Genomic DNA, 27,559 nt, shown 5'->3' with positions numbered 1-27,559 from the left:
TCATTCAGATTTGGTTCAAACATTCTTCATTTTTGGTTTTATAATGCTAATAATTCAGGCTGCATCCTTTGTAACATTAAGAGAGATGCACATGACATTAGATGAGTACATGACATGAAAAGCACAATTCAATGGATTTTAATTTTTTTTTTCAAAACTAGATACAGATCTTAGAACATTTGGTACAGTAGCTACTAATCCATTTCACAAGTACTAAACAGGAGCAAGGAAAATAATATACTCTTATTGTGCATTTAATTTCCTTCCTCCTCCCCAGAGTCTACCTATTGTTTGGCTTTGACAGGAGAAGTGGCACCAATAGTGCCCCATGCCAAGTGCTGGCTTCGGATCAGTCAATCGAGGCTTTTAAAAGGTAATGTGAAAGCAGGAATGTTTAAAAGGGCAAAGCTGAACGAACATTATGTAACTTTGGAATGTTTACTTGTTGTGTCCTGCAAAAGTACTGATTAAAACACTGTTTACTGTGATACAAAGCTGTCTTTTGAGAACATTTCTAGAAAACTTTTTACCAGGAAGCTCAAAACTGGATTTAAGGAAAAAAAATCTAACAATACAATGACTCATTATCTTGTTTGTTTTTTTTTCACGTTTTGAAGCTATTTTAATTTTGCTGCAGTTTTGTGTGGCAATTGTTTGCAAAGTTCATGATCACAGTGTCACGGAACCTATACGTGGAATAGGAGGATCCTTATGCGTGACCGGAATCCCACGGGGCACAGAGTAGCAAAGGGACAATCCAAAAGACAAAATCCAAAGGCTGGGTCGATAAGGGAGGCAGAGAGTTCGGTAACGAGAGATATTCAAAACAATACAAAGGCAAAATCCAGAAGGCGAGGTCAAGAGGCAGAAGCAGAAGATTCATAACGGGAGATCAGTCAAAAGGTTTGGAAACGCGCACTGGAGAATACTAAGAAAGGCTTCTCAATAGTTAGCGTGGGAAGGTGTGCGAAGGGGGTTTAAATACTAAAGGAAAGGGGTGTGATTGGATGATTGGTTAGGGAGTGAGAATTTGAGGAATCTGATGCATGTGAGAATGTGCTGGGTTCAATCAGGGATGAGATTGGGAAGCAGAGGTTCCGGGAATGTAACGTCGTTTGCGAGGGAGAGTGTGGGGCGTGACACACAGGCATGTCTTTCCACAATTTATTTGCAATAGTTCTGTTGTCATGGCAAACAACCAGAAAACCATTAGAAGTAAAGAGACATCAAGACATCATAGGACGTAATACTGTACAAACAACACAATAAATGACAACAAAGTAGAGGCTAGTGCAGACGTTTAGAAAAGCAGTTCACTTCTGAGGGCCTGGAACAAGCCGCCAAGGCATGCTGTAGAAGCCAACACTAACACTAGGATGTTGATGTCACCTTAGGCCTGTTCTGTTAATGATGCATCGTTTTAGTCAACAAGTGCATGGAATTAGCTTTCAAAACATGTGGCTACAAGAGCCATGTTCCCAGCCTAACAACACTGGCCCGCAATGGTCCCTTCCAGGAGTGGAATCCCCCCTGCAAAACATCTGACAAAACAAGCAATCACAATATTTCAACAACCCACAATTAGGGCTACATCAGTGGGCCACAGTGGAGGCTGTGTCTCCACTGAATGGGCTAAAATGTGGATCATCCAAGCCCAGGTCACAACAAAAGACCCTAAAAATGAATCTGAATCAGCTTAAAGAAATAGAAGGTTACTTGAAAAATAATCAAACTCAAATCTGCTAATAGTTTAAGAATGTTGCGTCACAAAATAGCCTGTTTTGTGTCCAGGTAAGATGGGCTTAATTCTTTTTCCCCATTTAGGAGACTTGAAACGAGGAGTACTGTACCAATCTGAAATTTTTCAAATCAGCATGATGATCATTAACTTTTGTACTGTAATAATATTAGAATACCAAAAGGGGGCTATGTTGTGAAATACAGCTATGTAGAAAAGCTAATATGCATTCTACAGACAAGAAATATTAGTCCTCATAAACATCAAATTGTTAGACTTGCTGTTCAGTGACATACTCAGCCACTCATTCTCTTTTATTATGATGCTCCCATTTTCAACTAGAGTATTCATACCGCCAGCTTTAATTTTGCGGTTTCCAATGTGTTTTCCAAATCTCAATGTCCTGCCATTAAATACCCAGTTTCCCCAAAATATGTTTCATGGAGTAAAATACCCCACAAAGGGTATTCCCTTGATGGGTGTAGGCACCAGAAAACTGATTTCTTTTTCTTTTGCTACTTTTATTTAATTACTGTTTGACTTCTTTGTATGGACAAAGAAGAGAGACTTGCAGGGATGCAAAAACTGTAAAACTAAGATGAAACGAATAGTTTCAGTGGGAATGGGGATGTTAAGCAAAATAAGGCTGAAGACTCCCTTAGCTCTAGACACATACTGTAGGGAATTAGAGAATAAAAAACTAATAGCACAAACAAGTACCTGGATGAAAATGCACAGTGTCAAAAGTCACCGACTCCTACTCCAACAAAGAACCTGTGCATGGGCACCATCTTTTTCTAGACTTTCTTGAATAGCAAAAGATGGCATGAAGAGTGCCTTCTAAAGGAACCGGAAGCTAAAATTCCTTTCATAAGAGACAGAGCCTTTATCTCTATAAATTACTCGTGCGTCTTGGTCGTCCAGTCCCTGGAGTCTCTGTGCACTAAATGTACAGTCTTGGGTGAATGCCCACTATAATATTTGTTATACACGATACAATGTCATATTTATACACAATATTTAATAATATTTATTTCTTCTGCTTGTCATGTAAACATCATAGCACTGAGGCAAGAAAAGACTTTACTCAAATCTGTCATAATTTAATTAAATAGAAAGGGCAAAGCTGATGGAGAAAATGGAGCCAAAAGATCACAAAATAATCTCCAGATTTAGTTCTGAAGCATTGTTGAAAGATTTTGAAATGTAAAGGTTCGTTTGATTTTCAAGATTGATTTTTTATATTTGGACTGGCAAAATGTTTGTTGCTATAGTATGTTGGCATCTGTACAGTTACTGCTACTTAATGTTACTGCGGACTCTGTCAGGGAACTGCATTCACATTTTATGCTGCTCGTTAGGTTTGTTCAAGTATTTCTTGGAAAAAAAAACTTTCTATTTCAATGAAATTACTGATTAAACAAGAGTTTTAATAAAATGACTACAAGAAAGTCATAGGGGGACAATGGTGAGGCTTTAAGGATTGGAAAAACAAAATAAATGCTGGATAAACTTCCGTTGTCAAAATTACTGATGATGGAAAAAACATAGGAACTTTAAGCTTTTCACTGTTGTCCACTTGGAAAATAAAATCCTGAGTCATAGTGGACCTACTGAGGTAGGATTTCTGAAGCTAGTTAAAGAATTATTATTTTACCAAAGGTAAAAAAAGTGCTAAGCAGTTTTGTTGGAGTCCCACCAAGCGACCCCTGACAAATCGGTGAGAGCAGCCCTAGTTATCTAACAGAAGCAAGTTAAAATATTACTACACTTTCTCTGCAATAGGTGAAACCTGCCCCTGATGGATTACCCTTTAAATGTGTCAATTATATAGCCTTGTGTAGAGCTGCTCCATTATTACTGTCAGCTTGGAAGACTACGGTTTGGAAGAGACTGCAATACAATGAGAGTCCTCAATATCGTAAGAACCTCTTTTTTATTGTAGTCAAAGACAAGACTAAGGGATATGACTAAGGGATATGAATAAGAAGGTGGAATATGTGACCTTTTTCCTTTTGTTTTTTTTTCATTTCTGCTTGTTAAAAGGATTAAGAGCTGTCTTTTTAAAGGAGATGAAAACGGTCACTTAGTATCATGCAGAAACACCCACGTAGATAATATTCAAATGCCGCATCCTTACTTTACTGAATCTGTCTGATCACTTAAATATGATGCACAACTACTGAACCTGTAAAGTAGACTGTGATTAAAATATTAGTTTATTGCACTAAATGCGGAAATAGAGTTAACTGATACTGCCTGTTTTTGCAATACATGATTTATAATCTTAAATTTTCATTAAATACAGAAGCCAGTCAGAAAACCAATAAACAAATATATATATATAAAATAATTATTACACTAAGAGAAAGTAATGTCGTTTTCAAGGCTTAATGTCAAAAATATAACATGATCACTGAGAGCAACTGTTTTACATGAACATCTTTGCATGTTAAGTTTTTATGCTGCAAGTAAATGTACAGAAAAATAGTTATTTGTTTGTTTTTGACCATGTATTATTATTTTTGTTAACCTTTATTTTATGGGAATTAGATTGAACTCCACAATTATGTTTTGTCATGTTAATCAGAATGTTTAAAAACCTGCATACACTCTGTACTATGAATACTGTAGCTACTGTACTGTAGCAGAACTTTAATTTTTATTGTAACAGGGACCTGATCCCTCAGAGTTATACCGCCCAGAACAGGCACAGAAGAAGGATGAGGAAGAAAATGTTGGCTTCAGGAATTTTGAGGTACTTTTTATACAGTATTTCTGCTTTAAAGTAAAGTGTTGCTCTTAGCAATTGGTTAGATAAGTGGTCTTTCCCATTAAGGAATTCGACACTCAATGCAGAATGCATCATTAATCTTAAATGTCATATAGATTATGTTGTTTAAACAATGCATCTGTCTTGGTACTGCAGAGTGGGGACCTTGTTCAGCGGGTCTATAACACCTACAAGCTGATGCACACCAATCAGTCACTTCAATTTGTGAAACAAAAGGTAAGTCATACAAAGGAAAGCACTTACTGTTATGTCTCCAATTTGTAAGCTTCTACTTGAAGAGAGACTGATAGTGCACCTTTTTCAGAAATATGGTGAATATTCTTTGCAGCAATACTTTTTTTCACAATGCGAAACACAATGGACCGATGTGTTAGACCTCAGAACATGTGCTACTGCTACCATAACCTTGTGGAAACACTAAAACTGATTTGAACAAGATGTGGCTAACCTCTAAGTGTGATGATAAGTTAAGGTTTTAAAAAGAGCTATGGATACTAGATGCCCTAGTTTGTTGAACAGGGGAAAAACACTCAGAGGTTCCATTCTTCTTCTAGCATGTGGAGTGGTTTGGCTTCAATCACACAAAGATGACAGTCATGGAAAGTCTGGATGCTTTGGACCAGCTGGTGGATCAGTCTGATCCTGATGTCGACTTTCCAAACTCTTTCCATGCTTACCAGACAGCAGAGGGGATTCGGAAAGAACACCCAGACAAAGGTCATTCCTTCAGTGTTCACACTGGATTCATATACTCCAAGCTTGCAACTGGAAGAATGTTGGCTTAATAATTCTTATTCTTATTAGAAATGTGTACAGTCCATCATAAGTGTTTTCAAAAAGAAATACCTCTAATCTTTGCATGACACATGCCAGATAGAGAAACATTAAAGGAAATTATGATTAAGTAATTGCAGAATTGGAAATCCAGTATGTTTAAAAATCATTCTAGATATTTAGCATATTCAGGATGTTAAATATATACCTAATGCATAAGTAGACAAGTGGGAAAACTTAGTTTTGATCACTTATCAGTAAATAATTTGGATACTTAATACAGCAACATTTTAATCTGCAGGAATTCCTTTTAACACTTCTGATGTTTAGTATTTTACTGTTAATAGATTGGTTCCAGCTGGTGGGTCTCATTCATGACATTGGGAAGATCATGGCTCTCTGGGGTCAGCCACAGGTGAGTGAAGCTGGAGTGCAAAGTTCATCCAAAATGCAATCTTTCAGCTTTCAGCACCTTCATCAGTTTTGTTTTTATACATGGCTCTTTCTTCAGATTGCCATTTAAAACCCGCTGCTGAAGCCCTTTACAACTGGTTCTGCAGTTCATTCAGATTCTAATAATGATGAAAGGAGCCAAGGAGTATGATAGCATACTTAATTCATTGGCTGTGGGAATTACAGCATTATCGTATGAGGAATGAACCAGGAAGGTAGCTGCAAGCTGCAGCTGGCGTGGAGGAGGTGTGCTAGAAAATTTGCAAACGTAGTTGAGGCAGCCAGCAAATATTAACACATAGGAGAGACGCAGTATGAAATTAGAATTTGACTTTTTCATGAACATCTGTTAAATAAAACCATTTCAAATTCTAATAATGACAAAATGAGCCAAAGAATGTAAAGGGCTAGTGTACTTAATATTTTGTCTTCAACTCACCTAGCTGAGGGAATGATCGTGCTATTTGAAGAGCAGCACCCTCATAACTCCCAAAACACAGATACAGTAAGTGATGATGAGCATGTCTAATGCAGGGCATGGAACTCAAGTCAGCAAACAGATGGCAGTGCAGCCACCGAACACTGGAACTCTTTGTTGGGCAGCAGAAGCATTGTGGCAACCTGGAAGAGTAGTCTGATGTCAGCTGTGCTGATGTGGAAGCAGGATAGGAATCTGCAAGGAGTTATTACTTGCTGAAGTTTGCAAGAACTGAATGGATGAGGATGGATCCAGCCAAAGTGGAGTGGAGCCTCCAAAAGAAGTAAAGAAGAAACCATAATAGTTTTAAGCTTGGGAAGGAGAAGAGAGAGTTGAGGGTCAACACCACACCAACTGGACACCAAACAAGAGGGGTGTGGAGGGAAACCATCACCATAGCAGCCTGGGTTACAACCAGGGAGTTGGCACCAGGGATGGGAAGAACTGTAAATGAGGAGGCCCAGACCAATAGCAGACTAATGCTGTATGTTTACAGCCTTGGGGGTAAATTGGCATCAGTGAGTGGGGGATTCACTGCAACAGATACTGAAACAGAGAAAATGAAGGTTTGGGAGGAGTAGAGAAATGAAACAACAAAGATAGCCTGAGGCTGTAAGTATAATGTGTTGGACACTCAACCAGAAATGGAGAGATAAACATGGGGGAGTGTGAGAAGAGAGAAGGGGGAAAATGAAGATGAAGAAACCCCCTACCAAACTGTTAAATAACATAATATGTAGACTTACACTTACTGTAATTAAAACAATAATATATTTGTTAAAATTAATATGTTAAAATATTGATTTGGACACATACATACTGTCACTTATAAGATGTACAGTACAACATTAGATCTTTGCCATTTACTTTAAAAAACAGTAAGCCAATTTAAACTTTTAAACTTCCTTTTCAGTGGGCAGTAGTTGGTGACACATTTCCAGTGGGCTGCAAATTCCAGAACTCCATTGTTTTCAGAGACAGCACTTTCGGGGACAATCCTGATGACAAAAACCCAGCCTACAAGTACAGTAATGTTTTCTGCTTTATTGAACACAATGAAGACACAGGGCTAATATTCTTTACCTCAAATTTAGAAACGGCAGAACACAAAAAATTCTGTGGCATCAATACAAAGATGATAGAACTTGGTTGTTGTCATCTCTCCAGAACTTTCATTATAAACTCCATTTACAATAGTAATTGTGTAAAAAAATAACACATTCAAAACTTAAGATAAAGCTCTTTAAGATTTTACTGATGGACTAACCTGGGAGATAGGACAATTGAAATATAAATTGATTAAATAAAAAAATAACTTTTTTTTAACAATTGTTCATCCTAGTACCGAATATGGGATATACAAACCAAACTGTGGGCTGGACAATGTATATATGTCATGGGGTCATGATGGTGAGTCATTATGTTCTATTTTCTTTCATTTATCTATTCTTACTATTTATATTAGTAATACAATAAAGACATCTATTTTATTAGAATTAGAATCGCAATTCCTCAGCTTGGTCTAAGTAATCTAAACTGTATGTTAGAGAATTAAGTGCTTCAGTATAATATTTTGTTATTAAATATTCTAAGCATGAAATACCTCCTAAAAATAATTTCAAGTGAATTGAGAATTGCACAAAGTACAAAATAACGTAAAGGAATGGTGTTATTAATATAATAACAATATCGTTACACTCATATAGCACTTTTCTGGAAACTCCACTTAAAGTGCTTTACAGGTAATGGGGACTCTTCTCCTCCTCACCTCCACCAATGTGTATCACCCATCTGGAGGATGCAATAGCAGCCAAAGTGCACAAGTACAGTCACCACACACCAGCTATCAGTGAGGAGGAGAAAATAGTAATCAAGCTAATTTAAAGATGGGCATTATTAAGAGGCCATGACTGGCAAAGCCCAGGGGGAAATTTGGCCAGGACACCAGGATTATACCCTTAATCTTTTCGAGAAACTCCCTGAAATGTTTAATGACCACATAAAATCAGGACCTCAGCTTTATGTCTCATCTGAATGATGAAAACTTTTTTACAGTATAGTGTCCCTGTCACTACATTGGGGCATTAGTACCCACATAGACCGCAGGTTGAGCATCCCTGCTGGCCCCACTAACACCTCTTCCAGCAGCAACCTTGGTTGTTCTCAGGAGGTCTCCCATCCAGGTACTGACCAGGCTCACACCCGCTGAGCTTCAGTGGGTTGCCAGTTAGCACTTCCTAGCACTATCCTACAAAAACAGCTTAAGAAATAACTTTCTTTCTTCTTTCAGAGTATTTATACAGAGTGATGAAATTCAACAAATGCCCAATTCCAGAGGAGGTATGTCAGCAAAAACATCCGTTTTGTTGTTCCTGGGAAAGTGATTTTAGTCCAGGTGTCTCTAGTCCTGGTTATGTTGGTCACCTTCTTTTTATTGTAAAGAAGCTAAAGTGTAACTACAGTTTAATAATTAACATTATAACAGCATATTTTTAATTAACAAATCAAACAATTAACAAATGCCTTAGGACAGAATTTTTTCCTCTTTCCTTATAGGGTCTATATATGATTCGATTTCATTCATTCTACCCCTGGCACACTCACGGAGACTACAGGCACCTCTGCAATGAAAAGGATCTGAAAATGCTGCCCTGGGTGAAGGAATTCAAGTATGTATAATGTGTACAACATGGTGAGCTCTATCTGCTGAATATGGCAATTCACTAAAGAACACAGGGTTTGTTGCATGAGATCAGGAATAGGAGATCAGGCCTTAATGTTCTTACAAACAGCAAAAAAATGTATTCAGACACAACAAAGCCTGTAACAGGCCTGTAAACATTTCCTGCTCAACGCTTATTAAGTTGGAAGAAGAGTCTTATCTGAAAGTATATTTTTCATTACTCTTGCTATACAGTAAAAACAGAGGTCTGGAGAAATAAACATCTGAGGCACTGGAGTCACATCAAAATAAGTCTTTAGACTGTAGACCTTTGAGGTCATCACAACCACAGGACATCACATTTTGTAGATATTTTAAACGGTAAATAAGTAGGAAAATAACTGCTTGGTAAAGGGACAGAAAACCCCGTTCTTTCATTTAGCCAGGTATATATTGATGACATTAAATTCAGTCCAGAATGTAAAAATGTAGAAAAAAGTATTTTTTTACATTTACATCTTGGAAGTGAGATTATTCTACAGCACTATGAAGTACATGATCCTTAACTAAGTTCTCATGTTATTTTTTCAGCAAATTTGACCTCTACACTAAGAGTACAGATCTTCCTGATGTCAAGAACCTTAAGCCATATTATCAGTCTCTGATTGACAAGTACTGTCCAGGGATGTTGTCCTGGTGAAAGGATGCCTGAGGTCCTACAATGGGAATGGAGTGTTCAAATAAGATGTCACATGTAATGTTTGTATGAAAAAGACTTTGACCTTTGTAAAAGGTGAAATGTGAATGGTACAATGTGAGTGAATTATGATGGGATTCCTCAGTTTTATTTAAATGGAGATTTAAATGGACTTCTTGTCATAGTGGCAACACTAGAGTCCTGCTCGTTAACAGTGAGTCAGAAACATCTGCATAGGCCTACATGAACACTACCAAAACCCTACAGGTTGCTCCATTTAGATCATATATAGTATACCCAAGAACATTGGCTTAGTAAGACTGATGCTTTGGGGATTGTAAGGACTGGAGGAGTGTGGATAAAAAGAGTAAATGCATTAAAGTTTTAAAATATAGTCCTTCAAATTGGAAACTGTTGCTTTAGACATCTTGCACAGAAGGCCCCTACCTTCAAGAGACAGCCATTGTAATTCAGTTAAAGCCTAAATTTGCAAGGCTTGGCCATTTAGACTCAGGGGTTCGGAAACTTCTATGTCAATAAAGTTATACCATAAAACAAATAACATCACACCACAAACCAAATATACTGTATGTAATACATAACTCTAAAGATCATATCACTAGGTATTTTCAATAAGTACAGTACATTCACTACTTCATTAGTGAAGACACATGCCTCTTGGGGAATATCTTAATTGTAACTATGAATCATGTTGTCTATGGTTAATACTGTTCTTCCATTCTTGTAAAAGCTGAATAAAGTATAAGGAAACACTGCAGACGATATTTTGTTTTGTTCATTCGTATATCCTTTACGCAAATAACTTGTTTATAAACAAACCAAAAAGCTGGATGACTGTTAAATACCAAATCTTGGTATTATGTCTACTCACAAAGTTTTATCAGCAAAGAAAAAAAAACATTTGCTTATGGGACAACAGAATGACCTCTTGCTAAGGTAAAGCGAAAAGGAATTTATCATATTATGTCAAATATATATATATTATGTCATATGTTTGGTAATGCTCACAAAAACCTTCTCTTTTTACAATCACATACTGTACATATCATACAAATAGCAGCTTATGATGACAAATATTAAGAGGTGCTGGGTTGATGTCCTAAACCCCTAAAAACAGCTATAAATCCTCCTTAAACAGTATTATGATATATTCCAACAAAATAATCCTAACAAAACATCCAATATTTGGATTAAATTAATAAAATTTAAATATCTAAACTCTAATAAGGTGTAAAACATACAATATTCATGCCTACCTTATCAGAAGTGGAGCACATCTCTTTGGATTTTCAGAGAAGGAAACAGCCCCGTGCCTTAATTGTAGAAACCAGAAATGATTTAATGTGGTTCTTTTCAATTAGACAATAAAGTTAGCACATTAATCACTCTTGACACATTGTGTCACAAAGGAATGCTTTGATTAGTTTCAGTGTACTAAAATAATTCTCAGATTATGATGTTGTAACTGGGGATATGAAAGCAAACTGTGTCAGCTGTTGAAGGTTTCTGAAAATTAGCTGTAAACTGCATGTGTTCACTTTGTGCTTTAACATGTTTTTATTTGCACCACATAAGGAAATACTTCATTACCATTCATGTCCAGTCATTCCTTTGGAGAATCAGGTGTAAATCTATGATCAAAAAAATTATATGTCACTAAGTGATTTTATTTTCTAATGACTAACATTTGATTTTATTCTAATTTTTAAGAAATTCAAGACGGGTTTATGAGCTCATCATAGTAGTTGTTCATCTTACATAATCCAGAGAGTGTTCACCGTTTTTGCATTCAGAGACTGATGCTGTAGTATTCACTGAAGAAAATCCTAATTGGTCACAGGTTTTGTGGGGCCAAGTAACAGAAGACTTGATCACAGCACAGAATATTCTAAAGGCAGTTTTGCAGGGTCTGTTGATTTTTAGAAAGTGATCTTCTTTTGAAGTTCCAGTGAGTTATCCCCAAACGATGCATCCATTGAGCAACCCCTGAACGGCAAAGGAGTGCAGTCTTTCCTTTTAAAGTTACGTTTTGGACCTTCAAAACACTCCCCCAAAAGCTTTCCAGGTTCAGTATGTGTACCACCTATGTACAGTATGAGGTGACTGATTCATGGTACACATTTTTGTACACTTGTATTTAAGTAAAAAGGTTGAAGTGCCATCAATACATGGCAAGCATAACCCCACAAAAGGAAACTGCATTTTACTATACTTGCCAGAGAAACTTACCTAGAAACTAGAAACTAAAGTCAGAAAACCCCACAAACAAGCAACAAATGAAAGTGTATGCAGGTCAAGCTTGGAAAAGCATCTCAAACAAACATATCAAGAGTCTGGTGATGTCGATGGAACATAGTCGTTACAGGTAAGGAGTACGGAGAACAAATACTAACTTTCTACTAGTTTGATTAGGTTTAAGTTGATTTGGCCCAATACTTATGCTGACCTGAAATTTGGGGTGACTGAACACAAAACAGTTTTGGTCCAAAATGTATTCATTTAAATATCCTGAAATAAAAGATGACATTATGTACTTCACTCTCTTTCGGATGAGAAGTGAAACAGAGGTCCTGACTCTCAGTGGTCATTAAAGATCCCCAGGCATTTCTTGATAAGAGTAGGGAGTTATCCCGGTGTCCAGGCCAAATTTCCCCCCTCAGCCTTTACCGTGGCCTCCAGATTGTCCCCATGTATGATTGGCTTGCACTTGCCCTGCAATGGACTGACGCCCCGTCCAGGGTGTACCCTGCCTTGTGCTCATTGCTTGCCAGGTAGGCTCTGGCTTCCCGTGACACCGTATGGTATAAAGCGGTTTGGCAAATGACATGACATTATGTACTTTTCCCTTATATTTATCTTGTGATCTGAAACAAGTTTAAGACGTACACAGCAAAAATGAAACATTTTACATCATTGACCCATCCCTTTGAATTTTATTTAGGCTGATAATTTTTACATCATAACTCTGGGGTTCTTGGGCCACAACTTCACTGCAGTGTTCGGACTGGTCATTGTCTGGTGGTCATGACACCTTGAAGGTCATGGGTGATAAGACACTGTTGAGGGTGTATAGCATAATCTCCCAAACAAAAGGGATAGAGTGGATTCTAAAAAGGGGTGCTTAATCAGTTACAGCTGCCAAAATGTACTTATACCTTATACCAAATACCCAAAGAGTTTCTTGACTAACAGCCACATCTGTTCTTGATCATGATTAGGAGCTTTCAGACATCACTGTCTTGTTCCCATTTCTATTAGCTAGTCACCAAAGGACTTGTACAATCTGCATGGGATGGGAGGCACATGTGTTGTAACAACTTGCATTGAGGAGAAACCATCGCACAACAGCTTTCACACAATGCATTTAGACAAAATATGACCTTTATCCAGTGGGATGGAGGCAAAGATGATTCCCAGTATCGTTCTGCTGGAAACTAGCAAGGAAAAACAGCGCAGAAATACTTGTAAGAAAATAATCTAAAGAGTACAGTAGGGTCTCGACATCTGCGAATATAACATTTGCAAATTTGCTGATTGAAGATTCAATGGTGCCGATCGGGTCTTGCATGGAAGAAGAGCAGAACGGAATGAAACCGAGTCAAAAGTTATAAAGTACAACATTCAGATTAACTCTGCCACTGATTAGGATCATGAGATGAATCTAGCTAGTGTTTTTGTCTCTCCCTGCCCAAGTACCCAGTATGCAGCATCCACATCTCAAGTAACACAGTTGTGTGTCAGCTGCATGGGGAGTGACCAAATTTTACTGCTCTTTTCATTACAGCGGGTTGTGCCAGTTGCAGAGCATGGAATAGCTGGAAGGCAAAGAGAGAAAGCACAGGCTGCACCAGAGGATGAATTCATGTTTACTTTAGCAGAATACTATAAGTTTGTGATTACCATTGTTTGTTTCAGTCGATCACTGGTGTTTTCAATATCTTAAAGCCAATGCATTATTACTTTGATGATCATATAAGGGAGGGTTTCTCATATCTTTTAACCATGGTACAGTGTATACTTTATGCATTATGTGACAGTTATACTGTATGTGGATTTGGCTAATCATGATGGTTCTCTGCACTGAACCCTCACGAATGTTTAGATCTTACTGTTCAACAATAGTACATCATCTACAAAAACAGATTTAACCATCACAAAACAAATGGTTTAATGCATAATTATTTCAAGCATCTGCTCTTGTGCAATCGGATCTGACAAATGAAAAAAAGCATAAGATTGCAACTTTTACTACCAGTTGTTTTTCTCCAAATAAAAATTAAAAATAAAAAAGTACTAGTAGACTAGTTCTGTATGTTACGGAACTAGCAATTTATTTGAAAAACTGCTTTTTAATTGAAATTAAAAATTGATTTCTTGCCTTTTAATTTTTTTTAACTCAAATATCTTCCAAATTGTTCAACTAGACGATAACTGCCAAAATATCAAAGACATGCTTCTCTTTTAGAGGTCACGTATTTGAATTTGAGTCTCATTCAAGTTGGGTTGGGGTTGAGGGTTCAAATATAAGTACATGAAGGATCTCTCAGCTCTAACTTGAGTAATACTTTTAGTACTTTTAATTGGTGCTAAAGTTGGTACTAAACTTCTTAAAGTACTTAAATACTATTAGCAACTTTTATCTTAAGCAACTTTCACTTTTGCCTTAATTCTCAGACTAGAAATATAATTTGCCAATTGCACTCATTGTTAACAAAATGCACTGTGGCAGGGTGTTTAGGTAACTGCTTTTTATTTACTGTACATTCTGTATACCATGCGTTTTTATGGCTTTTTTTGCATAACTTTGCACCGTTTTTCTTGCCATTTTATTATTTTGTATTCCTGCATGACCAACTTTGCATATATTGTAAACTTCCTCTGCAAAGACACCTGCCAATGTAGCTGCCACCTCGTGTACTTCCTTTGACCTTGGGAGCAAATAAACAATCTTAAAAACAATCTTAAGAAAAGACTGACTTGTCTAAGGTTTAGTCCATACTATAGTACATATTTATTCATTGATAAAAACTTGCTTATTCCCCGCAAGGGACTGAACTACCCAGAGCCTATCCAGAATACACGCAGGACACAAAACAAGACAACAACCTTGGCAGAACAGCACAAATACAGTATCTTAGAATGAATAGGCTCCAAGGTTAGGAAGGGAGTTAAGAGCATCGATTGCAATAAGTGTATCAAAATGAGTTAGCTTTGACCAATCTGCTCTACAGCAAACTGAACAGTGTATAAATACACAACAATCACATTTGTACGTTTTTTTTAGTTTTCCAATGTTTGTTTAATTTAATTGGCTATCTTTTAGGCCTGTAGACGCTGTTGATAATGCAGCTGAACAAGAACAATTCTTCATGTCCTATAAACAGAAAACAAATTGATTTCAATAACGATTACTCAAATCACTGAGAACATTACATCATAAAACTGTCAAAGACCTTTGCTAACATTAAGTACTTTGAAGGGATAATCTGTATTATCAACACTTTTTCTCCACACTGAATGAGCCATTCATTGTAGCCACCTTACATCTGAAAAGTGCAGGTGATTGCCAGAAATATTTCACAGTTTTTTCAAAGTAATGGCAATGATCTCAAGATGTGCCAAGTGGATTTGCCCACCCCCTGGTTTAATGCAAGAGTAAGAAATAATCTGCTAATGACACAAACTCTGAAACAGGAGAAAGGCTTGTATTTTGTAGAGAGTTTTATTATAAATATCATCCACAGCTTTAAAACATTTGTCCACTTTTAATATCCTTGCTTTCATATTTGTGATTTTGAAAACGCAGAGAAAAATAAAATCCTTCTGCCGTTTGCTTCAACAAGAGAGCACTGACCGATTTTAAAATCAAGTCACAGACATCCTCTTCAGCTAAGCCTTTGTTCAAACCCACAATTTCTGTTATAACTTGTCATGTCACCTGAACGATTACACCAAACACACACACCAAAAATAAATCTAACACACGGTCTCAAGATTTTGACACAGAATCCCATACATTTTGCAGCTTTGGTAGTGTAAGACAGCCATTTATGTTGCACTTACAATTCAAGTTTGCAATCAAACAGGCCTGCCACCTGAGCTTAAATGCACAATCATTAAATAGTTTGATAACAAAAGCAGAATACTTCCTAGTGTACAACGTTTGACCCTAGTCTCTCTGGGAAAAGGTATTAAGGTAGGTAATTTCAGATAATTTCTTTTAGTTATATATCAAGAATGCATTTAACACTTATGATACTCAAAGAAGCCTGGGAAGAGGTGAAAAAGCTCAGAAAATGCACACAAAACATTTTATGTGTTTCATAGCTAACTGAAATGCACACATTTTAGTTGTTGGCTTAAAACTGCTATACTTTTATTTTACATAACCTTAGTGTATATGCCTTGATGTCAACTAACCTCTTGATGACGTCAATCAGATTTAAGACTACTCTGAAGCACAGCATGCTTCCTACAACACATCTGACCCACCTGAGCTGAAGCATATTTCTGTAAACACAATGGATCCCTGGCTTAAAATACACAAAAACTCTGGGTAGGTCACAAACATTTCTAAAAGCAGGATCCATTCAAAGAAGGTAGAAATGACTATGCCTTCCCAAGATGTTAACAAATAGTGCTTTGTAATGAAGAACTTTACATGCATTACTCCAAAGTTTCTTAGGTTTTTATGGAATGGTTTTCATTCACTCTAACCAACAAAACTGAACATACAAAACAGACCTCATTTGAAGAAAGGCAGTCCAAGACTTACTGGTATTTTAAGCCTTTGTTTAGTGCAACTCAAAGTGATGACCACTGTTAATAAAGAATGATATTTCATTACATTCCCAGGAGTATACACAAGTGCCCTCCAGGTGGCACTATTTCATTCACTGGCACTGAAATTAAAGGTACCGTCTTAAGTAAAAAAAACTTGAATATTTTGTAGGCATTTATCACTGAATAAGACAAGTTTATACGCAGTGTAAAGAGAACTTCAAAAGCAACGCCACAGAGTGTAAGTAGCACTGCCCTAAAGCAAAACCTGGGGATTTGGGGAATACCTTTAATTTACCATTCAATACATTTAATTGCCAACTCAATCCAATATAAAAAAAATGGAATGCATACTTTTTTGTTGCCATACTCAACCACAATCAAAGCAGAACACAAAGCAGGAAAAAATATTTGCTCTCAGTGGGTTAGAAATTAACAGCTACAACATATGTTTAAGTTTAGGAAACTGAAGATCATAAAATCCATTACATAATATAGAAAGCACAGTAGTGAAAATGTACTTTTACTGTTTTCTTACATTTTGTAAAAACCTTCAAAATTCTGAAAACTAAATGTGAAGAAAGCAAGGTACATAGGAGAAAATACAAAAGAGTTTTTTAGTTTAGATTTACAATGACTTAATCTAAGAAACAAAATATGGCCCACCATTGAGAATCCTACAGTTCAACAAACGTGACAAAAACTCACCAGGGAAAAACATAAAAAAGTGAAATAATCCTGCAGTTCTAACAATGAAAACAAGTCCCTTTATTGCTAGGATGTGTTAGAAAAATTACCCCTAATTAAACAAAAAGCACTACAGCCGGTTCAGATAGCCATTTTGCCACTTGTTTCTTTACTTTGGTTCTAATAAATTGCAACAGCAAGGATGTGGGCTTTAAAAGGCCTAAACGATTTTACCCCTTGAAGGTGGAGAGAAATGCCTAGCTGAACATTTCTTCTAGCTACTCGAGGTACTTTCACTTATTCTGAAAATTACAGCACAACACAGGAAAAATCAACCAAGGTCGTTTAAGTCTATAAAATGTTCGATGGGGGGAAAAAAGTACATTTGGGGGGCTTGGACAAAAGCTTTGGAGTGACCGTTCTAAAAGAATCCTTTAAGGGCACTTTGGAATGACCTCCATGTTTTCCACTGCATGAAGAATGGACATTATCAGGGACGAAGCCAAATACCATCACTTTCTTTTTTTGGTGCTTTTTTCTGAATCTACCATCTGCTCTTCCGAATTCTCTCCATCATTATCCGCAGTCAAGTCCTCTTTTTTCTTCCCCTGATCCTTCTTCACCGCAGCACCCGCCGTGTCCTTAGGCTTTTTGGGTTTGCTTTCACTAACGGTAGACTTTGGTTTGCTGCCTCTTGGAGTTCTGCCAAAGAGCATTTTAAGGAGACAGATGGCTATTCCAGTGAGGAAGAGGGCCCACAGGACCTGGGGCCCCGTCAGGGATCGGACATAATCACGAACGTGTCGCAGGACAACCGGAACGAAGGCATCCATGGTGCGTTTCAAAGGTCCCTTGTCCTTAAAACAAAAGGAAACCGCTATGTTTAAACTGACACAGGCCTTTCTGAGCTCACTGCAGGCTTATGCAAAGAGAAAAAATAATACCAAAACTAATTGTAAATCGAACTAGATCAAAAATTGTGTTGAAAGAACAATAAAATTCAGTATAATGCCATAAAGAGATTTTTGGCAAAAACTTCAGAACTACAGAACTATAATAAGCAACATATGTGATTTGCTTCAAAATAGCTCATTCAGTTTGGTCTAGATACACAGATGGCACAGTATCCCCTCCAGCAGAATTTGACTATATGTTGTTGAACTTTAAGTGTCTAAAGACATTACCTTCAGTCCAAACTGACTGAGCATTGCATCTAATGTGGGATCCCCAAGGAACACTGTAGGGTAAAATTCTTCAACAAACTGTCTTCTCCACCAATTCTGTGGATTGGGCCTACAAACAAGGTCAGAAAAATTGTTTTCATGTTTGAATTCAGAGCAGCAGTAGAAATGGCTTTCAATCCATTTAAAAAGTCTTAATGACATTTTGTGCTTGAATCTCTTATTTTACCAGCAGTAAAATAAGAGATGAGTCTGCCATACTCACCCATCACTCATTTCAGTGAACCAGTACTTGTAAAGCTTGGCCCGGATGAACGCTGGAGGCTGTTGGCTGAAAGGGTACCGAGACTCATCCACCTGTATCAAATTGATCACTTTTGGGCAGAAGAAAAGACAACAAATTGTCAGTGGCAAAGAGACATAGCTGCCTATGTTAAGACCTCTTCAGTCTCCTTTTTCCTGTCTTTATGGTCATACTCATTTTTTATATGGGAGCAAACCCAATGTTGTAGTGTCGTTGCGTTATTTACTCGCTGTTCAACCAGCCACAAGAACAGGCGAGCTCTGGACTCCTTACTGGTGCTGGCCACACTCACCATCCTTCTTCCCTTGTAGAAGGCGATGGACCAAAGCTGTGAACCACGGGCTTTGTGTATGAGGGCCGAGAGCTGCAAACCACATCTGCCAATCCAGTCGCGGCTGATGGGGAGTCACCCACGGGAGAGGGGCGCTGATGTTACCAGGCTTATACATGAACTGGATTTCCTGTGGGGGGGGGGGGGAAGAGGAAGCTCAAGCTATCGCATAACCAGGATATTACTATGGCTGCCGATTGATGAACACTTAATCGCTATTTTGGAATACGTGTTTAAAAACCACCACACTCATTTAAAAAAAAGTCATCTCATAGCTTATAGCTGCAGTGGTTTTTAGACAGTTTTTGAGGCTGTTGTGTACCTGAAAAACCTTCAAAAGCTTACGGTTTCCAGCATGAAGGATGTGATACAAGATGGCAGCTACACATTATAACATAATAGGCAGACTGCATTTTAAACAACTGAAAACAGAGTCAGGTTGTGAATAAAAAAGTACTGGTACTTATAACATTTTGGTACACCTGTTGTACAAACCAGAAAGCTCTCGACCTTGGTCCTGGACGATCCCTGCTTTTCTGGTGTTTTTGAGATTTCTCTTGCATTCAGGTTCAAAAATACAACTAAGTTTACATCATATTTGTAGACTTTAAGAACAATCTTTAGCTTTCTTTGTAAGTATATGCTCCCCTATTTCTGTCTAGAATCTTATCAGTTGAGCAATTTATTAGACAGATGTGGGAAAGACATGGACTCCGACAAACACTAACTGTTCCATACAAATTAACTTGCTTACATTCCACATACCCGAGTGAGGGAGGGTTGTTGAAAAATTGTTGAATTGTTCTATTTAGAAGTTTCCTTCAACTCAATTTAAGAAATAACAGTTAAATTCAGTCATTCAGTATGGTTTCAAATTACAATGTGTTCATGTTCATAACAATTGTTCTAAACAACCTGGGATGAGACTGTATTCAGCAAAACAGGGACTGTACTGCAGGTGCGAAACTGATACCACTATGCACTGAAACACACACACCATTAGAACATGAAAAATGTGTTTAAAAAGGGTGACATCTGAACAGCACTTGAGAAATATTAATTAAAGGAATTCCTATAACATCTGTACTTGATCGTTCTCATGTTATTTATGTTATGCTTTATCTACATTTCAGTGGCATTTTCCATCTTCTTTTATACTTTTCAACTTACTGAAGTTTTTTTTAAAAAAGCATGCATTGCAGATAAATTTAGGCATCAATTCTGTATGAAAACGCACATCAATATGTAGATTTAGGGTTAGGGAAAAACACTGCTCTGCCACTACGATCATAAAAACTTTTGACAGACAAGCTCAGTGAAAGTGTTTGGTTGTCCATAGAATAGACGTAGCCTAATTATATTTCAACAATGTGCTACACGATTTCAAGTTCTCAAACAAACATGCACGGCTGTCCTTATCAAACAACTTACTGTCCACGTCTCTTTGTCAAGACTGCCCTCTATCACCACTTCTGGACGACCTCCGACCCCAGTCATCCTCCTGAAAAGCCCATAGGAGTTCACTAGCTGGTAGCGATCAACAACATCATAGACCTTTCTGATGCCTGGCCACAACCTGCTATTGGCATCATACTCGATGAATGTATAGGGGACCTACAAACAAAGAAAGAAGTTAAATTGTAGAAAACAGATTAAGAGTACATTCTATTTGCTATTAAAAACACTAATCATAGTAAATAATTAAACATCACCCTGATTTAAAATGTTAAGATCATCATAGAAGTATTTTATGTTCCTCAAACACAAAAAGACAAATAATGTACATCATGTTAACAGTTAACACATCTTAGACAGCGTTGGGCTACTGATGTTTCTTTTTTAATGCTGAGAAAATAACTGTCTTAAACGAGAGGGGAGAAGAAAAGGAGACCAAAGAAACAGCTAGATGAGTTTTAATGGTGAAGTGCAGAGGCCATTAGTCATCAAAGACTGAAAATGTGAGCAGTGGAACGTGACTATAGAAGTAATAGCTTCTCTTACCAGGCTAACTGTGAACATGCCTACAGCAGCAGTGGCAAATATTGCCCACTGAATTGTGGACCACAGCTTCCAGAAAAATCCCCGAACACTGGCACACCTGAAGGCAAAAAAAACACACAGGGCTTTCCTTACAAAACCACTTGAAAACATCTACAGATGTAATTCAGAAAACTATTTTTATGCCATTAAGTTACTTTCTGTGTTTTTAGTGATATCAAAATATTTAAACTAATATAGTTCAGGTGGGTAGCTGCGTCAGCATGCGTAGGCTGCAAAGGAACAAGTAATAGGTTTATTCCATGCTGAAAAAAAAGAAGAAAACAACGTTTCGGCCGTGGATCCTTCTTCAGGTGAAGAAGGTTCCACGGCCGAAACGTGTTTTCTTTCTTCTTTTTTTCAGCATGGAATAAACCTATTACTTGTTCCTAAACTAATGTGGTAAAAAAAGATCATGTTCGTTAAAAATCATCAACTGAATATTATACCAACTATTTTCCTTTCCAAATATGATAATCAACCTTTTGATCTGCTCACAGAAACACGAACACCTACTTGAACATGGCTGTGACAAGCTCCCAGGTAAGGGAGAGGACTCCCATCCAAATAGTAGGAATGGTTACCAGCTTTAGCCAGTGGATAAATTCATGATAGGTGAATGCTACAGAAAGAAAGCACAAATACAAGATTCATCATACATGCTATTTAAGGAAATCTTCAAACTACCGGGGTATGGGGTTTTATCGTTTTGAGCTACAGGCGGCTGCGGTACATGATTTTCTAGCCAAAGATGATCAACAGGTGGCACTTGTGGTGCAATAGTTGTTAGTAAAACGATTGCTTCATTTAATCTCTCTACTGTGCATGTTTAAATCCGCTTAATATGGAATATTAATATGGAATTTTACAACTAAAGGGATTTTTTGGTAGCTGAGCATAAAAATAACGTCTGAACATTATATCATCATAAACTATATTAATTTAGGAATATAAATATATTATACATACTGTATATGGCTGGAAGTGGTAGCTTAAATAAAAAGTACACGACAGTATTCTACTTTCTTCATGAACATTTTATGCATCAAACTCTTTAACTCAGTCACTTACTGCGGAAAATTACAGTGGTAATAAAAAAAACACTGAAACTATAATAATGTATCTGATCATTATTAACAGTATTAATTTGTTAATAAATAATTTCAAACTTCTTGTATCTTTTTCAGTTATTTTCTTATTAAAACGCCTATTTATGAGACAATGTTTCAGATGTCAATAACTTTGCAAAAAATGAGCTTTTAAACCACAGTCATTTTAAAGATCGCGATTTGTGAAAATTTTTACAGCTTTTATTTAAACAATATCTAGCACCTGGTTGCATTTTTAGAAACCTTAGTTTGAATAAAGCAGATCCCAGTTGTAAGAGTTCATAACACGAGAACACATTATGCTACATTTTTTATGCATCAGTTGAAGCATTCTGCAGTCTCTCAAAAATGTAATAAGAATAATTAATAATTGCTTACACTTATATAGCGCTTTACTGGACACTCCACTCAAAGTGCTTTACAAGTAATGGGGACTCCCCTCCACCACCACCAATGTGCAGCATCCACCTGGATGATGTGACGGCAGCCATAGTGCGCCAGAACGCTCACCACACATCAGCTATTAGTGGAGAGGAGAACAGAGTAATGAAGCCAAGTCATAGATGGGGATTATTAGGAGGCCATGATTGGTAAAGGCCAATGGGAAATTTGGCCAGGATGCCAGGGTTACACCCCTAATCTTTTCGAGAAACGCCCTGGGATTTATAATGACCACAGAGAGTCAAGACCTCGGTTTTACGTCTCATCCGAAGGACGGTGCCTTTTTACAATAAAGTGTCCCCGTCACTATACTGGGGCAAAAGGACTCACATAGACCGCAGGGTGAGCGCCACCTGCTGGCCCCACTAACACCTCTTCCAGCAGCAACCTTAGTTTTTCCCAGGAGGTCTCCAACCAGGTACTGACCAGGCTTACACCGGCTTAACTTCAATGGGCTGCCAACTGTGAGTTGCAGGGTGATATGGCTGCTGGCGTTACTATAATGTTACTATTATTTAACATAATATTGTATGGCATGATAGGCAACTGATTCTTTTAATTTTTAAAGAAAATCAAAAATAAAAAACAATAACTGCCTAAATCCGACATGGCATGACTTTAAAAGCCATAATAAATGGGTTTAGGTAGTTAAACACTTTTTATGCAAGAGAAACGGGTGATTTTTCTTCCTCGTGATCAGAATCTTTGTGTAAGCTGTAGGTTTTTTGTTTACATTTTTATTAAACGTTTAAAAACATTTCGTAAACACAACACTCGTTTTTGTTCACAAAAAATTATTCTCCCCTCTCATTGTGGTGTGAAGGAGATCTGCAGATCTTTTAGTAATAAAATGAATTAACGAACATTAAGACCATCTCCAGAATACTCAGAATGGAGGGACTGTTTCGTGCCAGCCAGCGAGCGCATTATCACCTCGCAACAGGGGGGAGGAAAGTGGGCTGTAATTTCACTCTCCATCAATACACAGTCATAGTCATGCTTTAGCCAAGTAATTCCTGGTTTTATGAGAAGTGATTTTTTGTGTATACGTTCCGTGCTGTTTGGCAAAATTATTTTAACTTACAACGTTCACAAAGATTCTAAGCTGATCACGAGGAAGAAAAAGCACCCGCTTTCCGTGCATAATAAGTGTTGTTTAACTATCTAAAAATTGTTTTATAACTTTTAAAGTCATGCAATGTCTAAACTAGGCAGGGACATGTCACTGATTTTCTCTAAAGAATGTTTAAAAAATCAGCTTCACCTTGCTAATAACTATAGTGGGGATGTACAGTAGCATATTTGGTGACTTGTGCAGGATCTTTGATTTGTTTTGTGGAGTTGATATTTTTTCCTTGGTTCACGCCTGCGGCACTGGGGGTTGTTTTAGTTTGTAGTGGTCCTTTGTATTACAGGTATCAAGGTACAACAATTTGTATTACGGGTAATCGTGGTGTCCATCATGGCTTTTACCGATATGTTTTATCGATAGTGGGTTTTAATCTCTCGGTTTACTGAGGATGTATCAGATGTTAAACTGAGGAAGGGATACAACCCCCACGCCCCAGACAAAGGTGATAAAAATCCATTCAAAAGGGTGCAGTGTGTTAACACAAACTCTAACAGAGCCATTATAAGAGCAAGGTGACCATCTGCCCAATTACATGAGAGCTACAGTACAGTCAGATTTTAAATTATTTAAGCAACATTAGCTGCTTGTCAAATTCACCTACTTGGCGCATAACACGACTTCTGAACAGGTACCTTTTTCTCTCATGCAAACTCCTCAAAGATTTATTTTTTATGATTCTGAAACTTGAACGATATGCCTCAGGGACTCATTTGTAATACAATCAAACCCCCCCCGGGTGTCACCTCCCGCTGTTTAACACACGAATCCCATGAAGTCAGATCCACAGATATACTGAATCAGTAGCGCACAAGGCAATGAACAGCAGTGGGCTTGTATACTGTATAAATATATTCTACATACAGTATGATAACGTATGGTTTCAAAGCCAGTGCAGTACAGGATGTGTGAAATATTTTTTCTTAATCAAAAAATGTCAAGTTAAATTACTCGTTGCTGAAATTTGTATTAAGACAAAATAGTTTCTTAATCTGGGTGTAAACCTGAAAGAGGCACATTGCATTCGCAGCAAGCTATAATAAACTCTTTTTACACATCTGGCTATATAGAAAATATAACCAAAAGGATCGCTCTAAAGGTTAATTTCAAACTGAAAAGACCAGACTCAACGCGTCTTCTCTATAACTCTTCAGGTTACAGAATAATTCCCGCAGAGCCACACAACATTGTCACAACATAGTAAACAACAGTGGCTGGGTCACTTAAAGGTGTAACACGTCTGTCTTCACCGTCATGGTACGGTTTCAACATATTGATAAGCTGTTCTCTGGTTACTGGCGATTGCAAAAATAACCCTTCTTCCCTCCTTTGTTTAACTTACAAGAATTCCGTGAAGAAATCCTTAATCACGAAATCATCACTTATAATAATTCATCCAGATAAACACACTCACGCCGGAGCCAATTTTGCTAGAAACAACCTCCCAGTAGGTCTTTCGACTGCGCAGTACTGTACAGTACAATATACAGTTTAAAGTTTTAAATTTAAAGTTAAATTGTTGGCTGATCACTGGCTGCTGAAATTTGGATTAAGACAAATCTTAGATTTTCTCAATTTGGATGTAAACCTGAAAGAGGCACAACGTGATCAGAACAAGCTATAATACTGGACTATTTTTATACATTCAGCTATGTAACAAACAAACCAAAAGTAATGCTCTGATCGGGCTTTGAATCGCCTGGATGTCCATTACCAACTCTAAGGACGATAAAAAACAAATGTCAAAATGTTTCCAAAACATCCACTTGTGATCTTTTAGCTGCTCAGTTACATAATTCTATATTAATATTACCATCAAGTGGTATTAAATCAGTACAACTTTTTACAATAACAGTAAGTGGTGTTCTTACTACAGATGCAGCCATTCAAAGTGGGCGGTACAGACACTGCGGTACAGATACCGCAGGTATGATGACACGGGATACCGCGGTGCGTGATTGGTTGACCGACAGGGGCACTCGTGGTCCGTTGGTCTGTCGTAGAAAGACTTACTGTAAACGTCTTTACTGTGCCCGTTGTAGATATTGAATTTTACCACTGAAGGGAAATCTTAGTAGCTGAGCATAAAAAGAATAGGAGCATACTGTAACGCGTGTGAAGGCCATAAACGATATTAATTTTGGAACGTAAACATACAGTATATAGCTGGTCTTGGTACTTTAAAGAAAAAAATACACACCGGTATTCCATTTCTCCCTAAACATTGTAAGCTTCGAAGTCTTTAACTAACGTGATACCGGAGTCAACAAGCATTTAATATAATATGGAATCGCGTATCTCAAGAATTTAATAACGGTATGATTATATCCGTGTACTGCGGCAGGGCTGTGTAGGGCTGTTTCGCCTGCCTGATCATGCGAGCTCTCTTGTAGCCTACTGGTCTAGGTGCGTGACTACCAACTGGCAGGTTGTGTGTTCGAATCCAGCTGGTGCCGGACTTTTCTTTTAACAAACATTTCTTCGAAAAAATAGGTAAGCGATATTATGGACAATCAGTTGACTTTTATATTTCAAAATATCGCAACATGATCGATATTTGCGATATTTTGAACATATCTTCCCTTCTGACAGCGGTTCCTGCTTCTATTGTGTGTGTGTGAGCAACAGTAAATTTTTATAGAGAAATGGAGGCTGGACAGTATGCGTTACAATATAAACATTTATATTGATTTAAATCGTGTTCTGATTTAAATCGCAAACGCGTGTTTAATTATGTGTTTTTAATCATAATCAGGCTAATGCATTTCTACATTTTCTGTATGAACTAGCTTAGAGGTTCATACAGAAAGACAGCTTGTGTTTAAATTGAGTGTAAGGTAATTTATGCTTCTAAAGTCATGGTCAGTATTATTGTACTGTGCTGTACTGTGTCACATTATTTTATAGCGTTTTTATTGCGTTATTAAATCCGGTGGCGCTGTGTTAGTTTCCTGGCTCACATTATTTAAACTACCACACTGATCATTCATCTCTAAATAAACTTTATTTTATATAGCGTTTTAAGCGATTAGGTAATTAGATTGCTCATAAACCTAATCGCTTTTTCTACATAAACACAGCGTGATTGCTCTCTGAAAATGCTTTTCCTTTATTTTTAAAGTAGGCTCAGATTTCAACTATAGATCGTATTATTATAAACTTTCTTGGAAAAATGTATTTTATGTAAACCATGTTTTATGTTTGCTATTAATTCATTTAGGGCTAAAATACGTTCATTGTCTTCCAATCGAGTCGAGTTGACATTGGAAGCCTGCCACACCCGGACTGTTAAACCAACGCATTAGCACGTCAAAGCCCATTGAGCCAGTATTGGCTTTAGTATCCCCCCCTTCTCCCCTCAATTCAATTCAATTCAAGGTGTTTTATTTGCATGACAGATGGGTACAAGCAGTGTTGGGTATGTATATTGTAACGCTTACAGCAGACAGGCACTGTGTAGGAGCCGACGCACCAGAGCAGCGCCTGCATTTATAACTTAGTTTTTAAAATTAGTCAAGCAATACGAAGCATCTCCTTTTACTTAGTGCCTGAGCATACTGCAACGCGTGTGAAGCCCATAAACGATATTAATTTTGGAACTTAAACATACAGTATATGGCTGGTCTCGGTACTTTAAAGAAAACATACACACCAGTATTCCATTTCTCCCTAAACATTTTAAGCATCGAAGTCTTTAACTAACGCGATACCGGAGTCAACAAGCATACTTTTAGAATTTGATTAAAAGGGAATATAATACGGAATCGCGTATCTCCAGAATTTAAAGACCAGACAATCGCAAACTCGTTTTCAATAAAATTATTTTATTCATTCAGCAGTTTGTGAGAGGGACATCCAGCAGGGAGAGACACACACACCGGTTTTCATTGACAACATTGTTTTTTTTTCAATTCCTCTTGTCTAACAGGAATGTTTTGTTTGT

At 37.4% G+C, this 27,559-nt stretch overlaps 2 protein-coding genes across 2 annotated transcripts in view; one reads left to right on the top strand and one right to left on the bottom strand.

Annotated features, from left to right (window-relative positions):
* The first annotated feature begins 3,588 nt into the window (after nucleotides 1-3,588).
* Nucleotides 3,589-10,373, top strand: miox (myo-inositol oxygenase). Its single transcript, XM_088923772.1, has 10 exons — nucleotides 3,589-3,659; nucleotides 4,413-4,496; nucleotides 4,668-4,748; nucleotides 5,087-5,249; nucleotides 5,654-5,721; nucleotides 7,151-7,260; nucleotides 7,580-7,647; nucleotides 8,528-8,577; nucleotides 8,794-8,906; nucleotides 9,491-10,373. The coding sequence occupies exons 1-10, from the start codon at nucleotides 3,642-3,644 to the stop codon at nucleotides 9,597-9,599; spliced, it is 864 nt and encodes a 287-aa protein (XP_088779898.1). The 5' UTR covers nucleotides 3,589-3,641; the 3' UTR covers nucleotides 9,600-10,373.
* A 4,947-nt stretch (nucleotides 10,374-15,320) lies between these two features.
* The window catches only part of lmf2a (lipase maturation factor 2a), a 30,378-nt gene continuing 18,139 nt past the window's right edge, over nucleotides 15,321-27,559 (bottom strand). Inside the window, exons 8-14 of the mRNA XM_088924225.1 lie at nucleotides 21,454-21,559; nucleotides 20,902-20,998; nucleotides 20,332-20,514; nucleotides 18,862-19,030; nucleotides 18,531-18,639; nucleotides 18,269-18,377; nucleotides 15,321-17,941 (exon numbers count right to left, since the gene is read on the bottom strand). Of these exons, the coding sequence (XP_088780351.1) occupies nucleotides 17,597-17,941; nucleotides 18,269-18,377; nucleotides 18,531-18,639; nucleotides 18,862-19,030; nucleotides 20,332-20,514; nucleotides 20,902-20,998; nucleotides 21,454-21,559 (1,118 nt within the window). The 3' untranslated portion in view covers nucleotides 15,321-17,596. The remainder of the gene's footprint in view (nucleotides 17,942-18,268; nucleotides 18,378-18,530; nucleotides 18,640-18,861; nucleotides 19,031-20,331; nucleotides 20,515-20,901; nucleotides 20,999-21,453; nucleotides 21,560-27,559) is intronic.

This window comes from Atractosteus spatula, chromosome 8 (assembly GCF_055471065.1).
Source record: "Atractosteus spatula isolate fAtrSpa1 chromosome 8, fAtrSpa1.hap1, whole genome shotgun sequence".
Classification (NCBI taxonomy): Eukaryota; Metazoa; Chordata; class Actinopteri; order Semionotiformes; family Lepisosteidae; genus Atractosteus; species Atractosteus spatula.
This window is presented reverse-complemented; position numbering and strand designations above follow the sequence as displayed.

Coding starts and splice junctions, on each gene's coding strand:
- miox (XM_088923772.1), top strand. Junction 5,250..5,653: donor GAAAGAACACCCAGACAAAG/GTCATTCCTTCA, acceptor TACTGTTAATAG/ATTGGTTCCAGCTGGTGGGT. Junction 8,578..8,793: donor AATGCCCAATTCCAGAGGAG/GTATGTCAGCAA, acceptor CTTTCCTTATAG/GGTCTATATATGATTCGATT.